Source organism: Lactuca saligna, chromosome 5, assembly GCF_052625555.1.
Source record: "Lactuca saligna cultivar CGN05327 chromosome 5, ASM5262555v1, whole genome shotgun sequence".
Classification (NCBI taxonomy): Eukaryota; Viridiplantae; Streptophyta; class Magnoliopsida; order Asterales; family Asteraceae; genus Lactuca; species Lactuca saligna.
The window spans coordinates 211,969,975-211,992,071 of NC_136421.1; the positions used below are offsets into that span (position 1 = coordinate 211,969,975).

At 34.3% G+C, this 22,097-nt stretch overlaps 1 protein-coding gene across 1 annotated transcript; it reads left to right on the forward strand.

Moving 5' to 3' along the window:
* The first annotated feature begins 4,435 nt into the window (after positions 1-4,435).
* On the forward strand, positions 4,436-5,215 carry LOC145046218 (uncharacterized). Its single transcript, XM_078994515.1, has 2 exons — positions 4,436-4,771; positions 4,871-5,215. Exons 1-2 carry the CDS (start codon positions 4,436-4,438, stop codon positions 5,213-5,215), a joined length of 681 nt encoding a protein of 226 aa, XP_078850641.1.
* Positions 5,216-22,097: the final 16,882 nt, after the last annotated feature.

Here is a 22,097-nt window from a genome sequence, read left to right on the forward strand (position 1 = left end):
TCTAGATCGAAACCGAGGTGATGAAGGTTGATGGTGTGCAAACCCTAACCATCATATCCCTTAAATAGGGCATCAAGCACAAAAAATTAGGGCTTTTCATGGTGACGACCGCTACGTCGTGGCCATCACCCAGCCATGCCATGATGACTTAAATGAATGTGGGCTTCATCAGGTGCCGCCACATCGTGGTGTTATCACCACCACATTGTGGCTAGCAAAAATCCCCTACTTTTAAGTCTTAAATGCTAAAATCATAAAAGTAGTTATAACTAGTAAAAAAAGCACATGCTTCGCACATGATAGATTTTCTTATTGTTTGTTGTTTGATGCATCATTTTGTTTAATGATATATAAAATGCCAAAATCACATGAAATAGCAATTTACTTTATCTTTAACCTATAACAACATTTTATTACATTTATTTACACATAACAGTGTAAAAAACAAACCTTAGTATGCTCAAGTTCTTCCAACAATCAAACTCCAACTCCTTCACCATTTTTTTTAATAAAATTCTTAGTTTCTTATTGTAGCAGTGTAATATGTGGGTCCATTTCTATCAATGTGTATAATAATACTCTAATTCCTCGTTTTGAAGCCTTGCTTCATTGCCTATACAATACATTTACAATGAAGAAAATACCATTATTTTTAGTTTTGACAATTGCAAATCCTCTTCTTTTGTGCTTTTATTCATGTGAAGACGAAATTTTTATTACCTTCTCAAGGCCAAAAATATAAGATTTGGTATGTACATTTGCATATCTTCAACCTTAGTAGATCTTAAATCTTCAAAACTACAAGATTGTAAATTGGGTAACCTTAAAAAAATTGATTAATTGTAGCCTTTTGGCATCTGAATATGTTTGAAAATAAAGACAACACTGAATTTAAAAATATCTTTTTAGCTTTGGAATGAGCTCCATATTTTTAGATGAAAGACAACAGTGAATTTCAAAATTAAATGTCTTGAACTACAATGTGGATGTGCTTCCTTTAACAATATCATACTCATTCCATCCCAAAATTATTGTCCACTGACAAAAAACACACAAATTAAGAAAACATTAATCATCACTAAGCTTATTATATGAAATGACAGTTTTACTCATTTGTTGCATTTAATTCCATTGTAGTTTCATTTAATTACATGGTAGTTTAACTAATAAATTGAGGGGTATTTTGGTAAAAGGGATATTTATTTTTAGAAGTAGGATGTTATTTTGGGAGAAACAAAAGGAAACATTAACTACTAATATGGGACAGAGTGAGTATAATAGTTGATTTTTTATGCAAAATGGTTATTTCAAAAAAAAATTGTAGTTTATTCTAACATATGATATTCAATATAAAAATGAATGTTCTTTTGTTTCGTTTTAAAAAATATACAAGATTTAAATATTTGACCCAATCTTTTTGTTGTAGAATACATGGCTCTCAATATTATAAGTCAAAGTACAATGTTGTAAATGGAATAAAAAAAATTAGGATGTTGTATTTTTCAAAGTAAAATGAAGAATATACCTCCACAAACAACACCTTAGCCTCTTGAACTGATTGTTTCCTTATTTTCTTTTAATATTTGGTTCTATTTAGCCACCCCCACCCCCTCTCTAAAAATTCAAACATAGAAAACTTATAATGAATACATGTCACCCAATATTATAAGTGAAAGTACATTGCTATAAAGGAAATAAACCAAAGCAGGATGCTATACCGTATGTATTTTTCAAAGTGAAATGCAAAGTATACCTTGAAAAATAGCACAACAACCTCTTCAATTGGATTTTCTTTTCTTATTTCCTTGTATTCTACTGGTCCTAGTTATCCCCTTAAAAAAATTTAAACATAAATAAATTAAAGAAAGTAAAATGCTATTTCAATCTCGCAATGTTATATATATATATATATATATATATATATATATATATATATATATATATATATATATATATATATATATATGAGGTTCAATAGTGAACCATTATTAACAAGGAACTAAAAAAATAATAGTGAGTGTCAAAAATCATAATGATCAACTACCAAGGGAATGAATATACATTTGTACATTGGGTACACATATATCAGATTATACCATAAAACTCACCTGTTTACCAAAAAACCATCTCTTTTTTTTCGTTAAAATTTCTTTTAAGGCACGTTTTTTATCAAAAAAACCAAATATACCGTTGTTCATGATTTTTGTCATTATTTCATAGAGATCCATATTGATATACAAAATCTATTTTTTTTTAAAATCACTTCATTTTGTGTTTTTTCTCAATATTTAAGTTTATTTAATCCAAAAAAACTAATTATAACAAAAATCTCATTTTTTTCCGTCTATTAATAAACATCAACATCAATTAAAAAAAAAACTCGATCAGTTTAGATTTACACTATGAATTTAAATTGAAAATATTTTAATTTTAACATTCACAATGTGAATCTAGCTTACTATTTCAACTCTCTGTTGGGGCTGACGTCGTACAACACATGGTTGATATTTTTTTTTTGGTAAATCTACACTTAATATTCTATACATCAAGCTTGTTAAGGTACATTATTATTGGCACTATAGATCCTTTCTTTGACAGTTGTATGTAGTTGTGATGGTGGTTGTTCGTTAGACAACTATTTTGTAAGAAAAATATCTGATTATCAGCTACTTATCATTAGGTTAAGATTAATATGCAAAATATGTTGATTTATGCTTTACACTATCGTGCATGCGGGTTTGCCGCCAAGATACAAAGACTTTGTTCGGACAATTTCACCTGAGTTACCTTAATTTTTGTACAATTGTACCACTCAACAGCATTGGCGGATCCATAATGTCTCCCGGGATACCCCTCAAAATTATTTTAGCAGTGTTAATTTTTTCGGAAAAATTCATCTTATATTGCGGTTTTATATCGGAAAAAAATTGGGCTACCATAAAAAATTTCAGGTTATTCCTAAATGGACCAAAATACAAACTAGCCCAAATGGTCTAAAATTTTTAAGCCCACACCAATTAATTTATTGAAACAAAGAGGTATTAAGATCTAAGACCAATAGTTCAATTAAAAATAAAATATGTAATATCGATTATCCAATATTCCGATCGTCACTTCCTGCGTACGTGTCTTCTCAATTACCGACTTTCACAATCGTTTTCTGCCTTGTGGCCTTGCTGCGATCGCGGAGACGTGAACGAGCATTCTCAATTCTCAAATCTCAATTGCAAAATTCCGGGCACCTCCTCCGCTCCTCGGATATTCCATCACATTGAAACAAGTTAGTATAACCAAAATACTCATCCCTATTATGTTTTTAGGTTAATTAAAATTCAAAATTTTTGTTATTATGTTTGAAAAATTAGAAATTAACAATAACTTCGTTAAATTAGGGACTTAGGGTTATTATTTAATGCTTATTTTTTGTTGAAATTTGAAATCAAGTTATAGTTTATATATTTTTATTGTAGATTTCTATTTGTTCATTTGTTGTTGAAACTTGGAATCGGGATTCTAGTTGATATATCTTGATAATTGATAATTTGACTGTAGGTTACTAGGTTGTTATTTATTGACTGCTGTTGAAACTTGAAATCAAGTTTATAGTTTATATTTTTTTTTATTGTAGGTTGCTATTAAACGTTTTTTCAAAAGACATTTAGATGTTGGAGACAACAATGGTGAAGGAACTTCCAAAAAAAAAATAGGGCTAATGAAAATAATCAAGTTCCACAAACTAATCAACCAATACCAAAACCACAAGAAACACAATCTAATGAACCTAATCAAGTTCCACAAACTAAACAACCAATGCCCAAACCAAAAGCGACACAATCTTTTGATTTGAATGATCTTCCTTCAGACCCATGGGATAGGCCAAAGATTACATCTTATAATCCTAATCAAATGGATGAAATAAGGAGGGCATATTTGATTAAAGGGCCTTGTCAACCAAAGGGTCATAGTTTTGAATCTACGTTATTTAGTAATAACCCAAGACGTTTTGTTGTGCAATGGTTTACTGATTTTCCATGGTTAGAGTATAGCATAAAAAATAAGAAGGCATATTGTTTTTGTTGCTATTTGTTTGGAGATATGGTAGGGGAATAAGGTGGAAGAGATGCAGTTATAACCCAAGGCTTTGGCAACTGGACTAAAAAAGGCTCATTCCAAAAACATATGAGTAATATTCAAAGTTATCACCATAAGGCCCAAGAAAAGTGTGATTTGCTATTGAGAAAAAACCAATCTATTGGTGAAGTCTTGCATAAGCAAACATAATTTGAGAACAGTAATTATGAAATTCGATTACGTGCTACAATCCGTAGTTGTAGATTTTTATTGAAAAATGCCTTACCATTTTGTGGGAATGATGAGACAAAAACGTCTAATAATAAAAGACTTTTCATTGAATTATCTTTGATTAGAGAAGATAATGAGAAGATTTTTTAAGTTACTTTACAAAATGCTTCAAAAAAATGAAAAGTTGACTTCTCCCACGATTCAAAAAGATATTGTCGATTGCTTTTCAAAAGAGATAATCAAGTCTATTTGTAATGAAATTGGTAAAGATGTGTTTGCTATTATAGTTGATGAGTCTAGTGATGTTTCCAAAAATGAACAAATGGCAATAGTTTTGAGATATGTTGATAGACTAGGGATTGTAAAGGAAAGATTTATTGAAATTGTTCACGTGTTGGATACATCTTCTTTGACTCTTAAAGCCGCCACTGATACCGTATTTTCCAACAATAACTTGAGTATGACTCAGGTGAGAAATCATAAACTATTTATTCCTATAAAATTAAATACTATATTATTTTTATATTTATTTCTTATAGTTTTTTATTAATTTTTTAAAAATATATAGGTGAGGGCACAAGGTTATGATGGAGCAAGTAATACGAGTGATGCATTCAACGGTTTGAAATCTTTGATTTTAAGTAAAAAAAGTTATGCAAATTATATACATTGTTTTGCACACCAACTTCAATTAGTGGTTGTGGCGGTTGCAAAGAAACATGATGATGTTAATGAATTCTTTGAACAACTAGCTTTGGTGGTTACTGTCGTTTGTGGGTCTTGTAAGAGAAAAGATATGATACAAGAGATGCAAAAAGAAAGAGTGGCAGCTGAAATTGGTATTGGTGAAACAGAAATAGGAAAAGGGTTAAATCAAGAGATTTCTTTTGTTCGAGCTGGAGATACTAGATGAGGTTCACATTTTAGAATAATTGTAAGTTTGGTGAATTTGTTTGCAGATGTTGTTGCAGTTCTTAAATATGTCAAAGAGGAGGGGTCTACTTTATCTAACCATAATCAAGCAAAGTGCATTTTGTCATATTTCAAGACACTTGATTTCGTGTTTCTTATACACTTGATGTTGGAAATTCTACGTCTCACGAATACCTTGTCAAAGCATCTTAAAAAAAAGATCAAAATATTTTGGAAGCGGCTTCATTAGTAAAAGGGACAAAGAAAGCATTGCTAGTTTTTAGAAAAGATGGGTTTCTACAAATTTGGAAGAAGGTATGTGCTTTTGTGAAAAACATAGTATTGGAATTGTGGACATGTCGGGATATTATGTTACCCCACGCAAGCGTAGGACCAATAAGACTAATCAACATCATGTTGAAGTTGTAATTTTAAACACAATTTTAGATATGCAAATTCAAGAATTTGGGGATAGATTTAGTGAAGTTGGCACGGAGTTGATGGAGAACATGGAGACATTGAGTCTATGTGACTCATTTTCTAGTTTTGATAAAACAAAGTTGTTAAAGCTATGCGAGATATACAAAAACAATTTTGATGATTCAGAAAGGGCACAACTTAATGGACAACTTGATATCTATTATTACTCTTTGCTCCATGATGAGAGATTTTTCAACATGAAGGGAATTGCAGACCTCTCTCGTTTGTTGGTGGAAACCGGGAAGCACCTCTCTTTTCCTTTCGTTTATAGATTATTAAAACAAGCTTTGGGTTTGCCCATCACAACCGCAACCGTTGAACGATATTTTTTTGCAATGAAGTTCTTGAAGATCGATTCGTGTAATAGAATAGATGACGATTTTATGAATGATGTTTTGATTTGTAGTGTAGAAAAGTCAGAACTATAGAATGTTAAGACTGAAAATGTAATTACTTGCTTTTGTAAAATGAAAGATCGAAGAGGTGAACTTTAAAATTTAATTTTGTTATGAAAGTTGAACTTTATATCTAATAAAATTGCGTTTTATATATATATATATATATATATATATATATATATATATATATATATATATATATTACACAAACTTTTTTTTGGGATACCCCTTCATCACCGCTAATACCCGTCGCTACTAATGGTCCGCGTAGATAACCCCTCGAATTCATTGATTCCTGCGTATTCTGTCGGCCCTTTTCTCTCGTTCTCTCCATCGACGGTCTTTCTTACACCACCGATGCCGCCATCCAAACCCCCATTGCACACACGAAAGTTGCCACCGCCGTCCAAACCTCCATGGCCACTAATGCCAGCGACCTAGACTTCCATTACCGCCGACCAAGAGGAGACGATCACATATCAATTCCGGAATTTTTACCCATTTAAGGTCGAAATTCTTCTCTATTTTTGATTCTTCTTATGTTTTGATGTTTATTTACTTAGTTTAAGCTTTTAATTTAAGGTTGTGTTGTTGTTGGAGTTTTTGCCGGAGTTGTTGGCGAAATTGTGAAATTATTGTCGGAATATTTCGAAATTAGACTACCACAGGTTCCTTTTCATCTTTCATTTTATAAATAGTATGTGTTTATATGTGTATGATGCATTTATGTGTTTTTACATTAGTATTTTTTTTGTATGTGTATGTTATTTGTATGTGTATTATTTGTGACTGTGAATGTATAATTTGTATGTATGAAAAAAATGAAAGAAATTAGGTTGCTATAATAGAAAAAAAGTATGATGTTATAATGAGTATGTGTAGAAAACATGTATATGTGTATTTGTATATATAATGTGTGTATTTATGTATGTAATATGTGGATAAAATGAAAAAAAAATGTATTTATAGTGTATGAGTTTTGAAATCATATATGTAATTTGTATATATGAAAAAAATCAAAAAATCTTAGGTTGCTATAATAGAAAAAAAAAGTATGATGTTATAATGAGTATGTGTAGAAAACATGTTTATGTGTATTTGTATATACGTGTGTATTTATGGATGTAATATGTGGAATAAATGAAAAAAATATATTTATATATGTAATGTATGAGTTTTGAAATTATATATGTAATTTGTATGTATGAAAAAAAATTAAAAAAAGCTAGGTTGTTATAATAGAAAAAAAGTATGATGCTATAATAAGTATGTGTATTAAACATGTTTATTTGTATTTGTATGTACAATGTATGTATTTATGTACGTGATGTGTGGAAAAAAATGAAAAAAAAAATATGTTGCTATAATTCTATTCATATTGTAATTTTGCAGGATATATATGAGTTTTATTTGGGTGATACTCTTCTACGTGATGGCAGATGTTATGGGCTTAGGACATGGAGGTGATGGAGCCGGGGATCCACCACCTCTAGTAGGCTTTGGTTGTGGACAACACAGACAGGATGGTAAGTCTTATTATGATATATTTATTAGCTATTTTTATCCATTTATTATAAGCTATCGTGACTAATATTTTTAATTATAATTTTCAGCTGAGCTGCCTAAAAAAAGAAGAGGCCTAGCAAAAAAACATCCAACTATCAAAGTTGATACGGGCAAACAAGGGAAAGCCTGTGGATTTGGATTTTGATAGGGAGCTCAAATATTGCCCTTTCGAGAACCGTGATAATTGCTTTACCCGTGAGATTGGGAGGTACATGTGGATGAACATCCCTTTGAATGTATCTGGTTGGGACAATGTTTCCCCCGCTTTAAGGAATGCCACAGTGGTGTATCTAAAGGTAACTTGGATAATATTTTAAGTTTAGTTCTGATTGATATTTCACTAACTAACTTTTTGTATTTCTAGAATAAGTTTGATTTGAATAAGGTTAATTTGGATCCCAAGAGTGCTCAGTTATTGCAGAGCATTGATGCGACTTTACAAAGAGTTTATTGAGGCCAAAAAAATAAAGCACATACTTATTTTCAGAATGCCGGGGTGCTTATAGATATCCCAAGGGCATTAGCCAACCCCCGATGGCATGTCACGTGAAAATTAGGCGCAAGCAGTCGAACATTTTCAAACTCTTGAATTTTAAATCTTTCGGCGTCAAACAAAGGAGTCTGTGCACAACAACAAGTTGTAAATAGAGGGGGATCGTGCTTGTATAGCAATGCATGTATCTTATGATATATTTAACTATTTATTTAAATTATAATTAATCTAATTTTTAATGTTAAATAGGACATCCCTCGAATCGAAGCATTTCATAAGGCCAATACTGATCACCAAGGGGTATTTAGTAGTCCTGTAGTTGAGCAACGATACATAAGTGGTTAATTTGTGTTTTCATATAAGTTTTTATGTCCTTAAGGGGTATTTAGTAATCTAATTTTAATTATGTTTATCATTTTTTAAAAATACAGAATGCTTTACGCCTTGAGATTAGTCAACAAACTAATGCTTCTTTTGAAGCCAGCAGTCTAACGCCAAAGGAGACACAAAATTTTTTTTGAAAGAATATTGAGTGTTCGAAGAGGCCATATCAGAGGCATCGGGCGTAGACCTTCTACGGTTGTGTCGATGTACGATCAGGAACAACCACTGAAAAAGCCACCACCATAATCACAGGTGACAAGACTATTTAATTTTGGTAATTGTTTCAAATGTTGGAAATTGTTGGTTTAGTAATAGTTTCAAATTTTGGCAATTGTTAGTTTGATAATAATTTATAAATTGGTAATTGTTAGTTTGGATATAGTTTGATATATTGGTATTTTGTAGTTTGGTAATTGTTAGTTTATAAAAGTACAATGCTATAATTGTTAGTTTGGATATATTTTGATATATAGCAAAGCATCTCGTCACCACCATACTGGAAAATGTACCCAAGACGTCAGATAAACAACATAATATCGTGAGACCAATTCCCACAACCCTAGGGGTTGTTGATGGGTTTGAGCCAAAAGAATATCTTATGTGCTCATGCAAACCCTAATGCTTAGATATAGGTTTCTCTATTGTACAAGCAATTCATCCAAGACTCAAGAACCCTAATCTACCATATTTATTTCGAAATTAATATATTAGAATTGATCTAGATGATTACCCCTTCACGAATGGCTTGAATCTTCTTGTCTTGGAGCTTAGAGTCACAAGTGTCACTCCTCTGTAAGCCACCACAAGAAAGAGAATGACTTATGAGAAGGAGGAGGAGCACTAAAACCGACCTAGGGTTCTTCCAAAGGAGTTCACCACGTTTTTGGGGCCATAGGGGCCTTTATATAGTGAGCTATTAGGGTTTTCAACTAGGAAACCCTAATTTGACTGCTTAGGCCCTAAGCAGCCCATGTACTCTGTTTAGAACACCCCTTGGACGAATTCCTTATGGGCTTCCCATAGAATTCGTCCAACCTATGTTCCAAGGTGATCCATAGCCCAATTGCAATTATCTTATAATTATAATTCCAGTCTCCTAAGTTTAATTAATGTCTTTTAGTCACAAAACTAACTATCAATTAATTCTTGACTAATATTAATTAAACAATATGATTTCTCCTTTAAAACATTATTCATATAATATATTAGTAAATCATAATTAATCCTCTTTCTCCATAAATAATCCTATCAAGTTGCTTTGGTGAAGGAAACCTAAAAGGACCATGCACAATCGGGTCAAGTACACACCAAATATAGTTACGGGCTTAGACACTAATCCAACAGTCTCCCACTTGGATAGGTCTAGTAACTATAATGTAGGTACAATCCGATTAGCAATCGTAGCTCTCAAAGACGTTGTAGAACTCTGATCTTATCAGCAACCTGTCCTTTAGACAAGGGATCATATATTCCTCCATTATAGATATCGTATAGACGTGAGACATGGATTGAAATCATTCTCTCAGTCTATGTGTTGTTTCCTGATTTCCGATTTATGACGACTGACATCAGACTACAATTGAACACATCAAATTAGTCTCGTATAAACTTTGGGTAAAAGGAACGGATAAACTTCGACTCAATTCTCGCTTGTACTCACTCATCGAATCACACACAACAATACATTTTATAACACCAAGTTACTGGTGCGTTTACATATTTTCAATGTGTAACCGACTCGCCAGATACAGCTCACACATCTCAGTTTCAAGAATATAAAATATTATAGTCTCACCAATCACTCGTGATAAAATCCATGAAGCGCTCTAAGTGAGCGTGGGTTTAATCAAATACTCTAATCTTATAGCAGCACTCATGAACTATGCAGCAAACTTGTGCCATGTCTAAACATTTCAGACAATCTACAAACGGATTCATGACAGTCTTCTTTCATACCTACTTCCAAAGTATGAGCGACTGTGGAGAGTTTGCATAATCTTATTATTCGGGAAGTCAAAACATGCAAAGTGAAACACAAGAATAATACTAATACTATATGGCCTCAAACATTTGAGTATAAGTAAAACACCTTTTATTTAATCACCATATTGATTACTCATTATTTGTTGTTTCGGGTAATCTACTTCTTACTTGAATTATAACAACAATTGTCCTATGCTCTTAGCATGCACACTATGTTTAGCTATGATCCTTACTTTGTGAAATAGTATAATTGATTAACATTTTCAATCACACTTATTTCATAATTCCCAATGTTTACCACAAGTTTGAGAATACCAAATTCTTGCCACTTATAGAATATGTTAGATTCTAACATTTCATGCAACGGTCCTTTCGTAATATCATAGCGCCAAAGTCACCAAGACTTTGCCAATGAAATTAGAAAGTGCTCTATTGGAGATTGTTACAAGACAATTCCATAGTCATAAAGTCTTACATTCAAAGTACATTCCTTTGAACATCCTTCTTGCATAGAAGTTCCTAATCTAGACATAGATTCTTAACGTCCAACTCCCAATAAGGAAACATTTCCATATTTGTCATATGACAACTCATTATAAATAGATTCTTATCTATTCATAATAATGTCAATATGGTCCATTCATGACTATACTTCCAACTATCCACAAGCGACCAATCCTTGGCGAAACTTAGATTGTCCTTGATAGTTGTTTAGTTAAATCCGGTTCTATTCCCTTTTCCCCTCTAAATGCCTTAGGCATTTGGAAAATTTTAGAACGATCAAATATAACAGCATATGCAATCGATCCTATACTCGAAGCGTGTGGGATACAATTCATAATGAAAAACGTGATACTTTACCAGTTTCTTGCTATAATATTTCCATAATATTTCTATTTGTCGTGTTCTCAAAATTCGAACCATGAAGAAGGATGCCGTAATCATAATCGAACTTTGAGAATGCAAATAATAAATATATCCTTTACTAAATTTAATTAAAATTTCTCGATCTAAGCTTTTAGATTGGAAACGAAGTACAACATTCTCTCCTTTAATTATAGCAAAAAGAACTTTTCAACCCCTGCAACTTTGCAAAGTGAAACTTTTGTTTTTCTATAATCAATATTGCCAACTTGCAATACTTTAATAATAATCATGCTCCCACTAACATGATGATTATATTTATCCCAGCATTACATTTATGCTCCAACTAGCTTTGATACATATTCAGAAAATAGTTGGACTTCTAAAAGACAATACTTATTGACTTCCAAAGTTTATATTTCCAATACGATATGCTTCGATAAGCCTTTATCTAAGCTTCTCAAACTCATACACCTTTCTTCAGACAACTCACATGTATGTCTAAATTAATTCAGAACTTATATAACTAAGTCCCAAATATTCAGACTAATTGCCAAATCTCACAATTCAAACTATGAAGAGGGATGCCGTAATCATAATCGAATTTAAGAATGTAATTTACATAATCGCTATCTCATTAAAATCTCTATTAGTGAAAGAGTTTCCTCACAATCATTTTCATGAAGGAGAGAAACCTTATGACACTTAGATTTTATGGTGCATGTGTTCCTATCCATATGAATTTGTCATAACCATAATCATAAGATAATGTTTGTGACAAATCCAAACTCTTATGGACAGAACTTGTTCATCCTTGATTTCTTGCCATCAAGGGTCCTATCATTGCTTCCAATTTATTTAGCAACTCACCTATGCCAGTCAATGTACTTTCATTGAACAAGGTGCTTGCCTTATGTAGTCTATTGGGAACTCGGAGAACTCATATGCATAATCACTCAACTGGATTAGCACAAAAATAAAATTTTGTCAACACGATAGGTTACAATCCTCAAGTCGTGTGCTAGTGTTTAATAGGTTTACTTCTTGATTTGTTCTTGAAACTTCTCAAGATCTTTAGACTCCCACTGACCTCTTGACATATTAGATTCTCTTATCAAGAGACATTTCTTGACAAAACAAATATCCAAGAGTTAGTGTGTGTTTATATCAAGACAAAACCCACACATAATTCGGTACTAGTTGGTCTATGTATTATTCAAGACATCACAACTTACCAAAATGTGCAAGTGTAAGAACATTCCTACTTAAGATTATCTCACTCAAGTCACAATCTTGGAGTATGACTCTAAGACTTGATTTTGGAACGAAGTATGATACATCTTATTGACTTAACCACTACAACAATTCCTGATTCCTCTTCTTAGCCAAACTAGTGCACTAAGATGTCCTTAGAGGATCAATTGTGATATGGTTCTTAATCCTTAAGATGATCATAAAACCCGATACAAAAGTACTCTCCCTTCTTCTTAGATTGGAGAAACTTTTTATTTTTCTGCCTTCATTGATTCTACTTATTCGTTCTGCCATTCATTGAAACTTTTTGAATGATTCAGAATTATACTTAATCTTGTAAGTATAATCACATTTACTAGATCATTAGTAAATCATGACAAATAGTCTTATTGTTATTTGTGATGGACTTGACTAGTAGACAACATTGTGAACTCAATCTTCTAGTCCTTCACTTAACTCTTTGTCAATGGAATTAGTCTTAAATTTTCCAAGTACCAAGATTTCCATACATCATATGACTCAAATCATATGATTCCAAGGTTCTGTCCAATTGAAACTTGGGTGATGGGAATCTTTCCTTACTTAGAGAAATTTGACACTTCCATAAATAACATAACTAAGAATCACGTCCATTTATAGAAATACACAAACATCAATTTTTCACAATGATTTCATTGCAAGGATATATATAAATAAGACAAAAAATTTATCTTATTCATAAAAGCAGCGGAAAACATGTCCTTACAATGCAAAATCATCTGAAAAATTATGTAATCAATTTTTTCTAACAAATCTATCATAACTTTCTAAGCTCAAAATCTGATCTTCGAATCCATGCGATCATGATCCATTTCTTCGTGATCAGACTCATCTTACTCTTCCATCAAGCTTCCTCTATTTTCTCTGATCCTGCAAAATATTCAAATGTAATATTATCACATTATGTATTAAGAATCAATGAATAGGAACTTAATGGAGTTAGATAGTGGATCTTTACCTGAAGTAGAGCCAAACGTTTTGACTCTCCCATCTCTTAGATATCTCAGGTAGACAGGGCAGCTTCGTCTTCAATGCCCCTTTTCTTAGCAACAAAAGCAAATTGACTCTTTTGGAACAACACATGAAACTACTTCAGACTTTGCCTTTCTCTTATGATCAAACTTTTCGACCATGGCATGCCTTTTGTTGCCATTGCCTATGTCCATAGAGGTTTGGAAGGCAGATCCACCAATCAACTTTGCTTCTCCAGTGTGCCAAATCATTGCTGATTCAGCAACAATAAGCAAAGAGGTAAGATCGATGAGGGTTACGTCGTGGTCTATCATATAGTACTTTCTTACGAACTCACTATATGAGTCAGGAAGCGAATGAAGTACCCAGTCAATATCCAGCTCCTCACAGACAACGACTCCCAACATTCTTAACCTATCAATGTGTGACTTCTTCTCTAAGACGTGTGCACACACTGACTTTCTATCTTCATGTTTCATCGCCAACAGGGCTTGAGTGAGCTTGAACGTTTCAAGCCTTTGAGTTTGTGGGTTAGGGAGAACAATCAGAGGAGGTGGAGGAAGTGAAACATGATCTCTTGTTCCTCGATTGAATCGTGGAATATCATCTTCATATGGAATGCTTGTTCCACAGGATTTGGGAAGACCATAGTTGTCATACTTTGACATCTACAAAACGGGAGAAAATTCAAGTTAGATGATTGATTGATTGAGTCCTTTATAAAACACCCAAATGAGATATTAAGGCTAGGACCCAACACAATACTCTACAACTTGGGAGAGGGATTCCGTAACCCAAATTGCAGAACATTTAAAGGTAAGTGAATGACGATTCACCAATTTTCCACCATGAAAAACGAAAAGGAGATTAGTGTCACACCCCCAAACTGGAACGACGAAAACGTTCGGGGGCGGATGACTTCATGTGGTAACGTAACAAATGAATACATAGTAAATAAAGTAATACAATCATCATATATATAATTGAAAGTTTACATTGTTTAAAAGAGTACATGATCAAAACCAATTACAATATGATGCCAAAAATATGACTTTAAACTGGTGCCGCAACGTTCCTTCTGCAAAAAGCTGTTTGGTACCTGCAATTACTGAGTCCCTGGGACATACAAGTAGTTTTGAAAGAGTAGATCAGCAGTTAAGCTGGTGAGTTTCATAAGTATTTAAATGATAGTATTTGTATGAACTAAAATGAAATGGTTTGTTTTTGTTTTTTAGTTTCTAGAAAATCCCATATTTCCAACTAGTATAAATGTAGCCTTAAATCAAATCCAATGTTTGTTAGAAAGTTGATGTTTTCCCATATGTGAGTAGTGGTTTAGAAGTTCCAAACTTGTATCAAAATTAGGTTTTTCATGCCTAAAGTAGTCAATTTATGTATGTATAAAACCTCCAATATGTCTGAAACTTAGTATAAAACAGATTTACGTGTGAAAATGTTCGTTTGTTCTTGTATATGAAGCTACTTCTTAAAATAGTATTTCCAATATGTAAAAGTTCGTAGAGTTCTTGTAAAATACCTATTATAGTTTCCTAAAAGTGCGTTTTGTTTGTATAATAATCCCTAGTGAAAATGCTCACTTGTTATGAAAAGTATAATTTTTGTAGTGTCAAAACTGGACACATATACCTGTAGTATAAACAGAGTGTTTGATTTTCATAAATACATAAATCATTTCTTATTTCAAAAGATAAGATGTTATCATGTTATAATTTGCATATGAAAGTTTCCATATAATACTTATAAATCACATATGATTCCATTTATAAAAAGCGTATAATGAAACTTTATTATATAACACGCGATAATAATCGAGTGTTTTACTTGTATCCCCCCCCTTAAAAGCATATAAAAGTATTTATAAAACATTTAAAAGCGTGGATTATTGGGGTATGAACTCATTTGAAAGATCGGACACGGCGAGATGAAAACTGGACAGAATTTCGACTCGAGAAAGTGAATTTTCTCGGGATTCTCGGGAATCTCGGGAGCACAAACGACCCTTGGGACTTGAGCAAGGTAACCGGGACTTCAGGATAGCACGTGCACGGAAAATGAGGCAAAAACGTAAGAGAGTTGAGAGGAAATGGCTCTTTTCTTCGGAACCCTCCCATCCCTTTTATAGTGGGTGGGAACCGCCTCCGTACGCGGGGCGTACGCGAGTACGCTGGGCGTATACGTGCGTCACGCATGAGCGCATCCTTGACTGCTTCGGACTCTGGATGGGACTAGACATACGCTCGCATAGGGCGTGACGTGGACGATCCGAGGCCTAGGCCTTGAGTACGCTGGGCGTACGCGTGCGTGGCTCAGCCTTTGGATAATACCGAAATTTCTATTAAAATTTATATTTTTAATATTTAATAAACTTCAAAAATTCATATCTTCTTCATACAAACTCCGTTTTTGACGTTCTTTATATCCACGCGTAGGTGGGACTATACTCTACAACTTTCGTTTAGTTTCCATCGGCAAATTTTGAAATTATTTTTATTATTTATTTTTAAAAGGTCGTGGTAAGAAAATTTCATTAGAAATTCATAACTTCATTATCTGACGTCTGTTTTTGCCAGACTTTTTACCGTTGAAAAACCATTGTCGAGACCTTCGATTCTCATTTAGGTCATTCCGGTCAAAAGTCGCTCGATCTCTGATTCGAGTTTTTAGTTTTCCGTTGCTAAGCCGAACTTGGAAAATTCACAACTTTCTTATACGAAGTTAGATTTGGGCGTTCTTTTTACGTACGATCACAGTTTAATGATATTTAACATAATAGATAATTTAATTAGTGATTTTTGGATATTTTATTTTTGAAGTAAATTTCATTATAATGAACGTGGTTACAATACTTGACTTTTTAGGTCGTTTACATAGAGTTGAAATATCAGGTTGTCACATCATCCCCCTGTTAGAGGGAATTTCATCCCAAAATTTAAAGTAAGAAAGATACAAGTGAATCAGATAAAAAGATGTGGGTACTTTTGTTTCATCTGATCTTCGCGTTCCCATGTGAATTCAGGTCCTCGCTTGGCGTTCCAACGGACTTTCACGATGGGTATGCGACTTCGTTTCGTTTGTTTGAACTCTCGGTCCATGATTTCTATCGGTTCTTCCACGAAGTTGAGTCTCTTGTTGATCTCGATCTCTTCGAGTGGATAACAAGAGTCTCATCGGACAGACACTTTTCAAGTTCGATACGTGGAAGGTTGGGTGTATGTTACTAAGTTCACGTGGTAGATTAAGTTTGTAAGCTACAGGGCCGATTCTGGCGAGAATCTCGAAAGGCCCTATGTATCTTGGATTTAGCTTTCCACGCTTTCCAAAGCGTATTAAGCCTTTCCACGGCGAGACTTTCAATAGAACGCGGTCTCCTACTTGGAGTTCCAAAGGTTTCCTCCGTTGGTCAGCATAGCTTTTCTGTCGGTCTCTAGATGCTTTCAACCGTTCACGAATCTGAACGATCTTCTCTGTCGTTTCTCGTATGATTTCCGGACCGGTGAAAGTGTTTTCAGTATCTCATCCTTTAGCTAACTGTGTGTCGCCAACTTCAGTCCTACACAGAGGGAACCTGCACTTACGGTCATAGAGGGCTTCAAATGGAGCAACCTTTATGCTCGTATGATAACTATTGTTGTATGAAAATTCGACAAGGGGTAAATGGATATCCCATGCCTTTCCAAAGTCAATCACACAGGCTCTCAGCATATCTTCCAAAGTTTGTATCGTTCTCTCACTTTGCCCGTCTGTTTGTGGATGGTAGGTTGTACTTATGTCTAGTCTAGTTCCCAGGGAACTTTGTAGTGACTGCCATAACCTTGATGTAAATCTACTATCTCTATCGGAGATAATGGACATCGGAACTCCATGCAATCACACTATTTCCCTTATGTAAGTTCTTGTAAGCCTTTCCATCTTGTCGGTTTCCTTGATTGGTAGAAAATGCACAGATTTGGTCAATCTGTCGACGATGACCCATATGGTATCAAGTCCACCCGTTGTCTTGGGCAACTTGGTTATGAAATCCATAGTAATCCATTCCCATTTCCATTCCGGTATCTCTGGCTGTTGTAGTAATCCTGAAGGTTTCTGGTACTCGACCTTAACCTTAGTGCAAGTAAGACATTTACTTACGAAGGTAGTAATTTCTGCTTTCATGTTAGGCCACCAGTACAGTTTCTTAAGATCCAGATACATTTTATCTGAACCTGGGTGAACGGAATACCTCGTGTTGTGTGCTTCGGTCATGACCACGTCTCTGAAACCACCATGTCTCGGTGTCCATATAAGGTCCATGAGATAATAGGCTCCGCCACCCTTGATTTCTAGATTCTTTTCCATTCCTCTCAGGGATTCACCCGTCACATGTTCGGGTTGTAAAGCTTCCAGTTGAGCCTCCTTAATTTTTGTGGATAAGTGGGAATGGATAGTCATATTCAGAGATTTGACTCTCCGATCAGTGTATTCTTTTCAACTGAGGGTGTCAGCTACTACATTGGCCTTGCCAGGATGATAACGAATTTCACATTCGTAATCATTGAGTAACTCGACCCATCGTCGTTGTCGCATGTTGAGCTCCTTCTGATCGAAAATGTGTTGAAGGCTCTTGTGGTCGGTGTAAATAGTACTCTTCGTTCCGTACAGGTAGTGTCTCTAGATCTTCAGAGCAAATACCACTGCTCCTAACTCAAGATCGTGTGTTGTATAGTTTACTTCGTGTATCTTAAGTTGATGGGAGGCATAGGCAATAACCTTCCCTCGTTGCATAAGAACACAACCAAGTCCTTGATTTGATGCATCGTAATACACTACAAAATCTTCTATCCCTTCGGGGAGGGATAGTATCGGTGCGGTGCACAAGGCTTGTTTCAGTGTTTGGAACGCCTTCTCTTGTTTTGCTTCCCAGTCAAAGACCATGCCTTTCTGGGTTAATGTAGTAAGAGGTTTCACAATGCTAGAGAAGTTCTTTATGAATCTGCGATAGTAGCCAGCTAGACCTAGAAATTGACGAATTTCTGTAGGTGTATTTGGTGCCGACCAATTCTTAATGACCTTAATTTTGGAGAGGTCCACATGTATCCCTTTTTCGCTAACAACATGGCCGAAAAATTCGACTCTTCAAATCCAAAATTCACATTTAGAGAACTTCGCATAGAGCTTCTCCGATCGTAGTGTTTCTAAGACTCTTCGTAGGTGCTGACTATGTTCTTCCTTACTTCGGGAGTAGATAAGTATATCATCGATGAAGACGATGATGAACTGATCCAAGTAAGGACGACACACTTTATTCATTAGGTCCATGAATACCGCTGGTGCGTTGGTTAATCCGAACGACATCACTACAAATTCGTAGTATCCATAACGGGTTCGGAAGGCTGTCTTGGGAACATCTTCCTCTAGCACTCGTAATTGGTGATATCCGGATCGTAGATCTATCTTCGAGAAGTAGCTCGCTCCTTTAAGTTGATCAAATAGATCGTCAATGCGGGGCAGAGGGTAACGATTTTTGACAGTAAGTTTGTTAAGCTCTCGGTAGTCGATGCACATACGGAACGATCCGTCTTTCTTCTTTACAAAACAAGATCGGTGCTCCCCAAGGTGAGAAACTTGGTCTAATGAATCCTTTTTGGTGGAGTTTGTTAAGCCGACTGGAAAGTTCTTGCATCTCTGCTGGTGCCAGACGATAAGGTGATTTTGCTACTGGGGTAGCCCATGGAACTAAATTGATTCTGAACTCGACTTGGCGTTGTGGTGGTAATCCCGGTAGTTCTTCTGGAAAGATATCGGGGAAGTCACGTACTTTTGGAATCCTGTTAATATCCTTTACTTCCCGACTCGTATCGATGATGTGTGCAAGAAATGCCTGCTAATCCTTCCGTAAACACTTTCGAGCTTGGATGCACGAAATGATGCGAAGGTTTGTACTTGATTTGTCGCCGTAAATCACTAATGTTTGATCGTTAGGGAGATTTAGACGAACAATTTTTTCAAAACACATGATGTTGGCGCAAAGAAGACTTAACCAATCCATGCCAACTATGACGTCGAAACTTCTAATTTGGACTGGTATGAGGTTGATTGGGAAAGAGTGACCGTCTAAAGTTAATGTACAACCCATGTATATGCACTTAGTGTTTTCCGTTTTTCCATTTGCCATTTCTACAGTGAATGATTCTTCTAACATGCTAAGTTTATGTTTAAGTAAGTGAATAAAGTTTTGGCTCACGAAGCTTCTCTCTGCTCCACTATCGGATATATGCTTTACACTACCGTGCATGCAGGTTTGCCGCCAAGATACAAAGACTTTGTTCGGATAATTACACCCAAGTTACCTCAAATTTTGTACAATTGTACCACTCAACAGCTAGATACTATTTTTTTTTTCTCTTTCATGATTTATAGTGGTTTTCATCTCATGCATTCAAAGTTTGTATGGAAATGCATTTTTTTACGCACAATAACAACATACTTAAATTTAAATTTGTAATGCTTTTGTAATCCGGTGGTTTTATTGTATTACAGCGTCATGGTGAGCCGTTCTAATGGATTTTTTGAGCAACATGTATTGCAATAGTATATTTTCCATTTTGCTTACAACAAACTCAACGTCTAAAATAGCAATAGGCTTAAATTGTGTTGCTATTTTTTGAGCATTTACCTTACAAGCAAACTTTTAATTTACTTTTAATTGGGACAGTTAATAGAAGATTTGAGAAAACAAACAAACAAACAAAATAACATAAAAAACGTGCATATTTATGGATTAAAAAAACCTAGATAGGGATTATTCATCCATTCATTACATTCCAACAGGGGAGATCGAGGGGTATACATATTATTTCATTTGATCGTTCATACTTTAAGATTTAAAAAAAATGTTCTATTTTCGAACCACCAGCTTAAGCTGAGCCACCATCACTTTGCATGATCAAATGTTTGATTGGGTTCACTCCATAATAATAAAAAAAGAACAAAAATTAAAAATAAATAAAACTGTCGCGTGCAAAACACGGAAAAACGAGTCAAATGGTGTGGAGATAGATCTTATTTGAACAACTCTAATTTGGCCTTTGTCGGTTTCCTATTTGTTATCAACTAGGTTTTTTTACTACTTTTTACTTGATAAGGACTCTTTTATTTTCATACAAGTAGCCTATAAATGGCATTGGTCCCTTTATTTTTCAATTACCCTAAATAATTAGATACAAATCGTTGGCTCCAATGGACAACATCGACTGTGGAATGAATAAAATTCTCCGAAGGATTGACTCGATGACCAACATCCTGAAAGGTCTGGACACTCGTATACAAAGTATGGAGACGGAGTTGCTGAAGATTCGACTAAATCAAGATGAAGATTCGAGTGAGTTTTCCTATTCGGATGAGGAGGGATGCGAAGGGGATTTTAACCTCGTAACGCCAGAAGAGGAAGACTCCAGCTGTAAGTTAGATCCACCCCCTTTCATGGAGAATTATAATCTTGGTCAATTTCGTCGGTGGATAGAACATGTAGAAAGGTGTTTTGAGTTTAGTAGAACCCCAGATGATGAAGAAGTAGAATTTGTAGTCTCCTGCAGTTTTAAAGATGGGGTTTTATCATGGTGGGAACAAATCCAAAAGCTAAGTATGCGAATTGATAAAAAACCGATTCAAGATTGGACAACGATGAAGAAGTTGCTGATGGCTCGATTTTTTTGTCCAGATTCTTTTGTAACCAAAGTGGACCACTAATCATTAATTCTACTTTTGATAATTTGATTCGGAGTTTTAATCTTGTTCATGAAACGTTTGTTTGTTTTTTTATTTTATCATTATGTTAAGAAAGCTTTTAGTCAAATATTTGTTATCGTGAACACTCTTTTTTTGTTAAGTTCCAGAAAGGAAAAAAAATTATGACCATCATTAATTGATGCCGATAACACCCTGCAACCGAACAAACAATCAACACTACTAGAAAACTGAAAAATATAGTACGGTTATATTTGCATATATAATATCGATGGTCATTACGTATTGTATCAGGGGTGTATTAGATTAGATGTATAATACGGCTTTGTACATAATAGAGTACAGTTAAACCGTACTCTATCTCACACATCTAATATTCTATATCACACATCTAATACAGCTTTGTGTATGCTTTAACCGTATTATATCCAAAGACATCCCACAACACTGTGTACTCTATAACCATTCATAATTACCAAAGTAATACGATATAGATACTAGTAACACGTCCTTATTACCCATTAAGGTGCTCCGAAACCAAGGCTCTCCTCAAATCCATGTGAATATTCAGATGTTCTTCTTATAGCTGTTACAAAAATAATCATCCAATTATACTTCAGAAATTAAACAAGAAGCAAACAACCAAAAGTTTTTTGTTTGTTTTTTTTTTTTTTTTTTTAGTTTATCAGTTTCCAATTGATGCCGAC

Excerpts from the sequence above, each read along its gene's own strand:
- LOC145046218 (XM_078994515.1), top strand. The coding sequence starts at position 4,436 with ATGAGAAGATTTTTTAAGTTACTTTACAAAATGCTTCAAAAAAATGAA. Across the intron at positions 4,772-4,870 it reads ATAACTTGAGTATGACTCAG|GTGAGGGCACAAGGTTATGA; the intron begins GTGAGAAATCAT and ends AAAAATATATAG.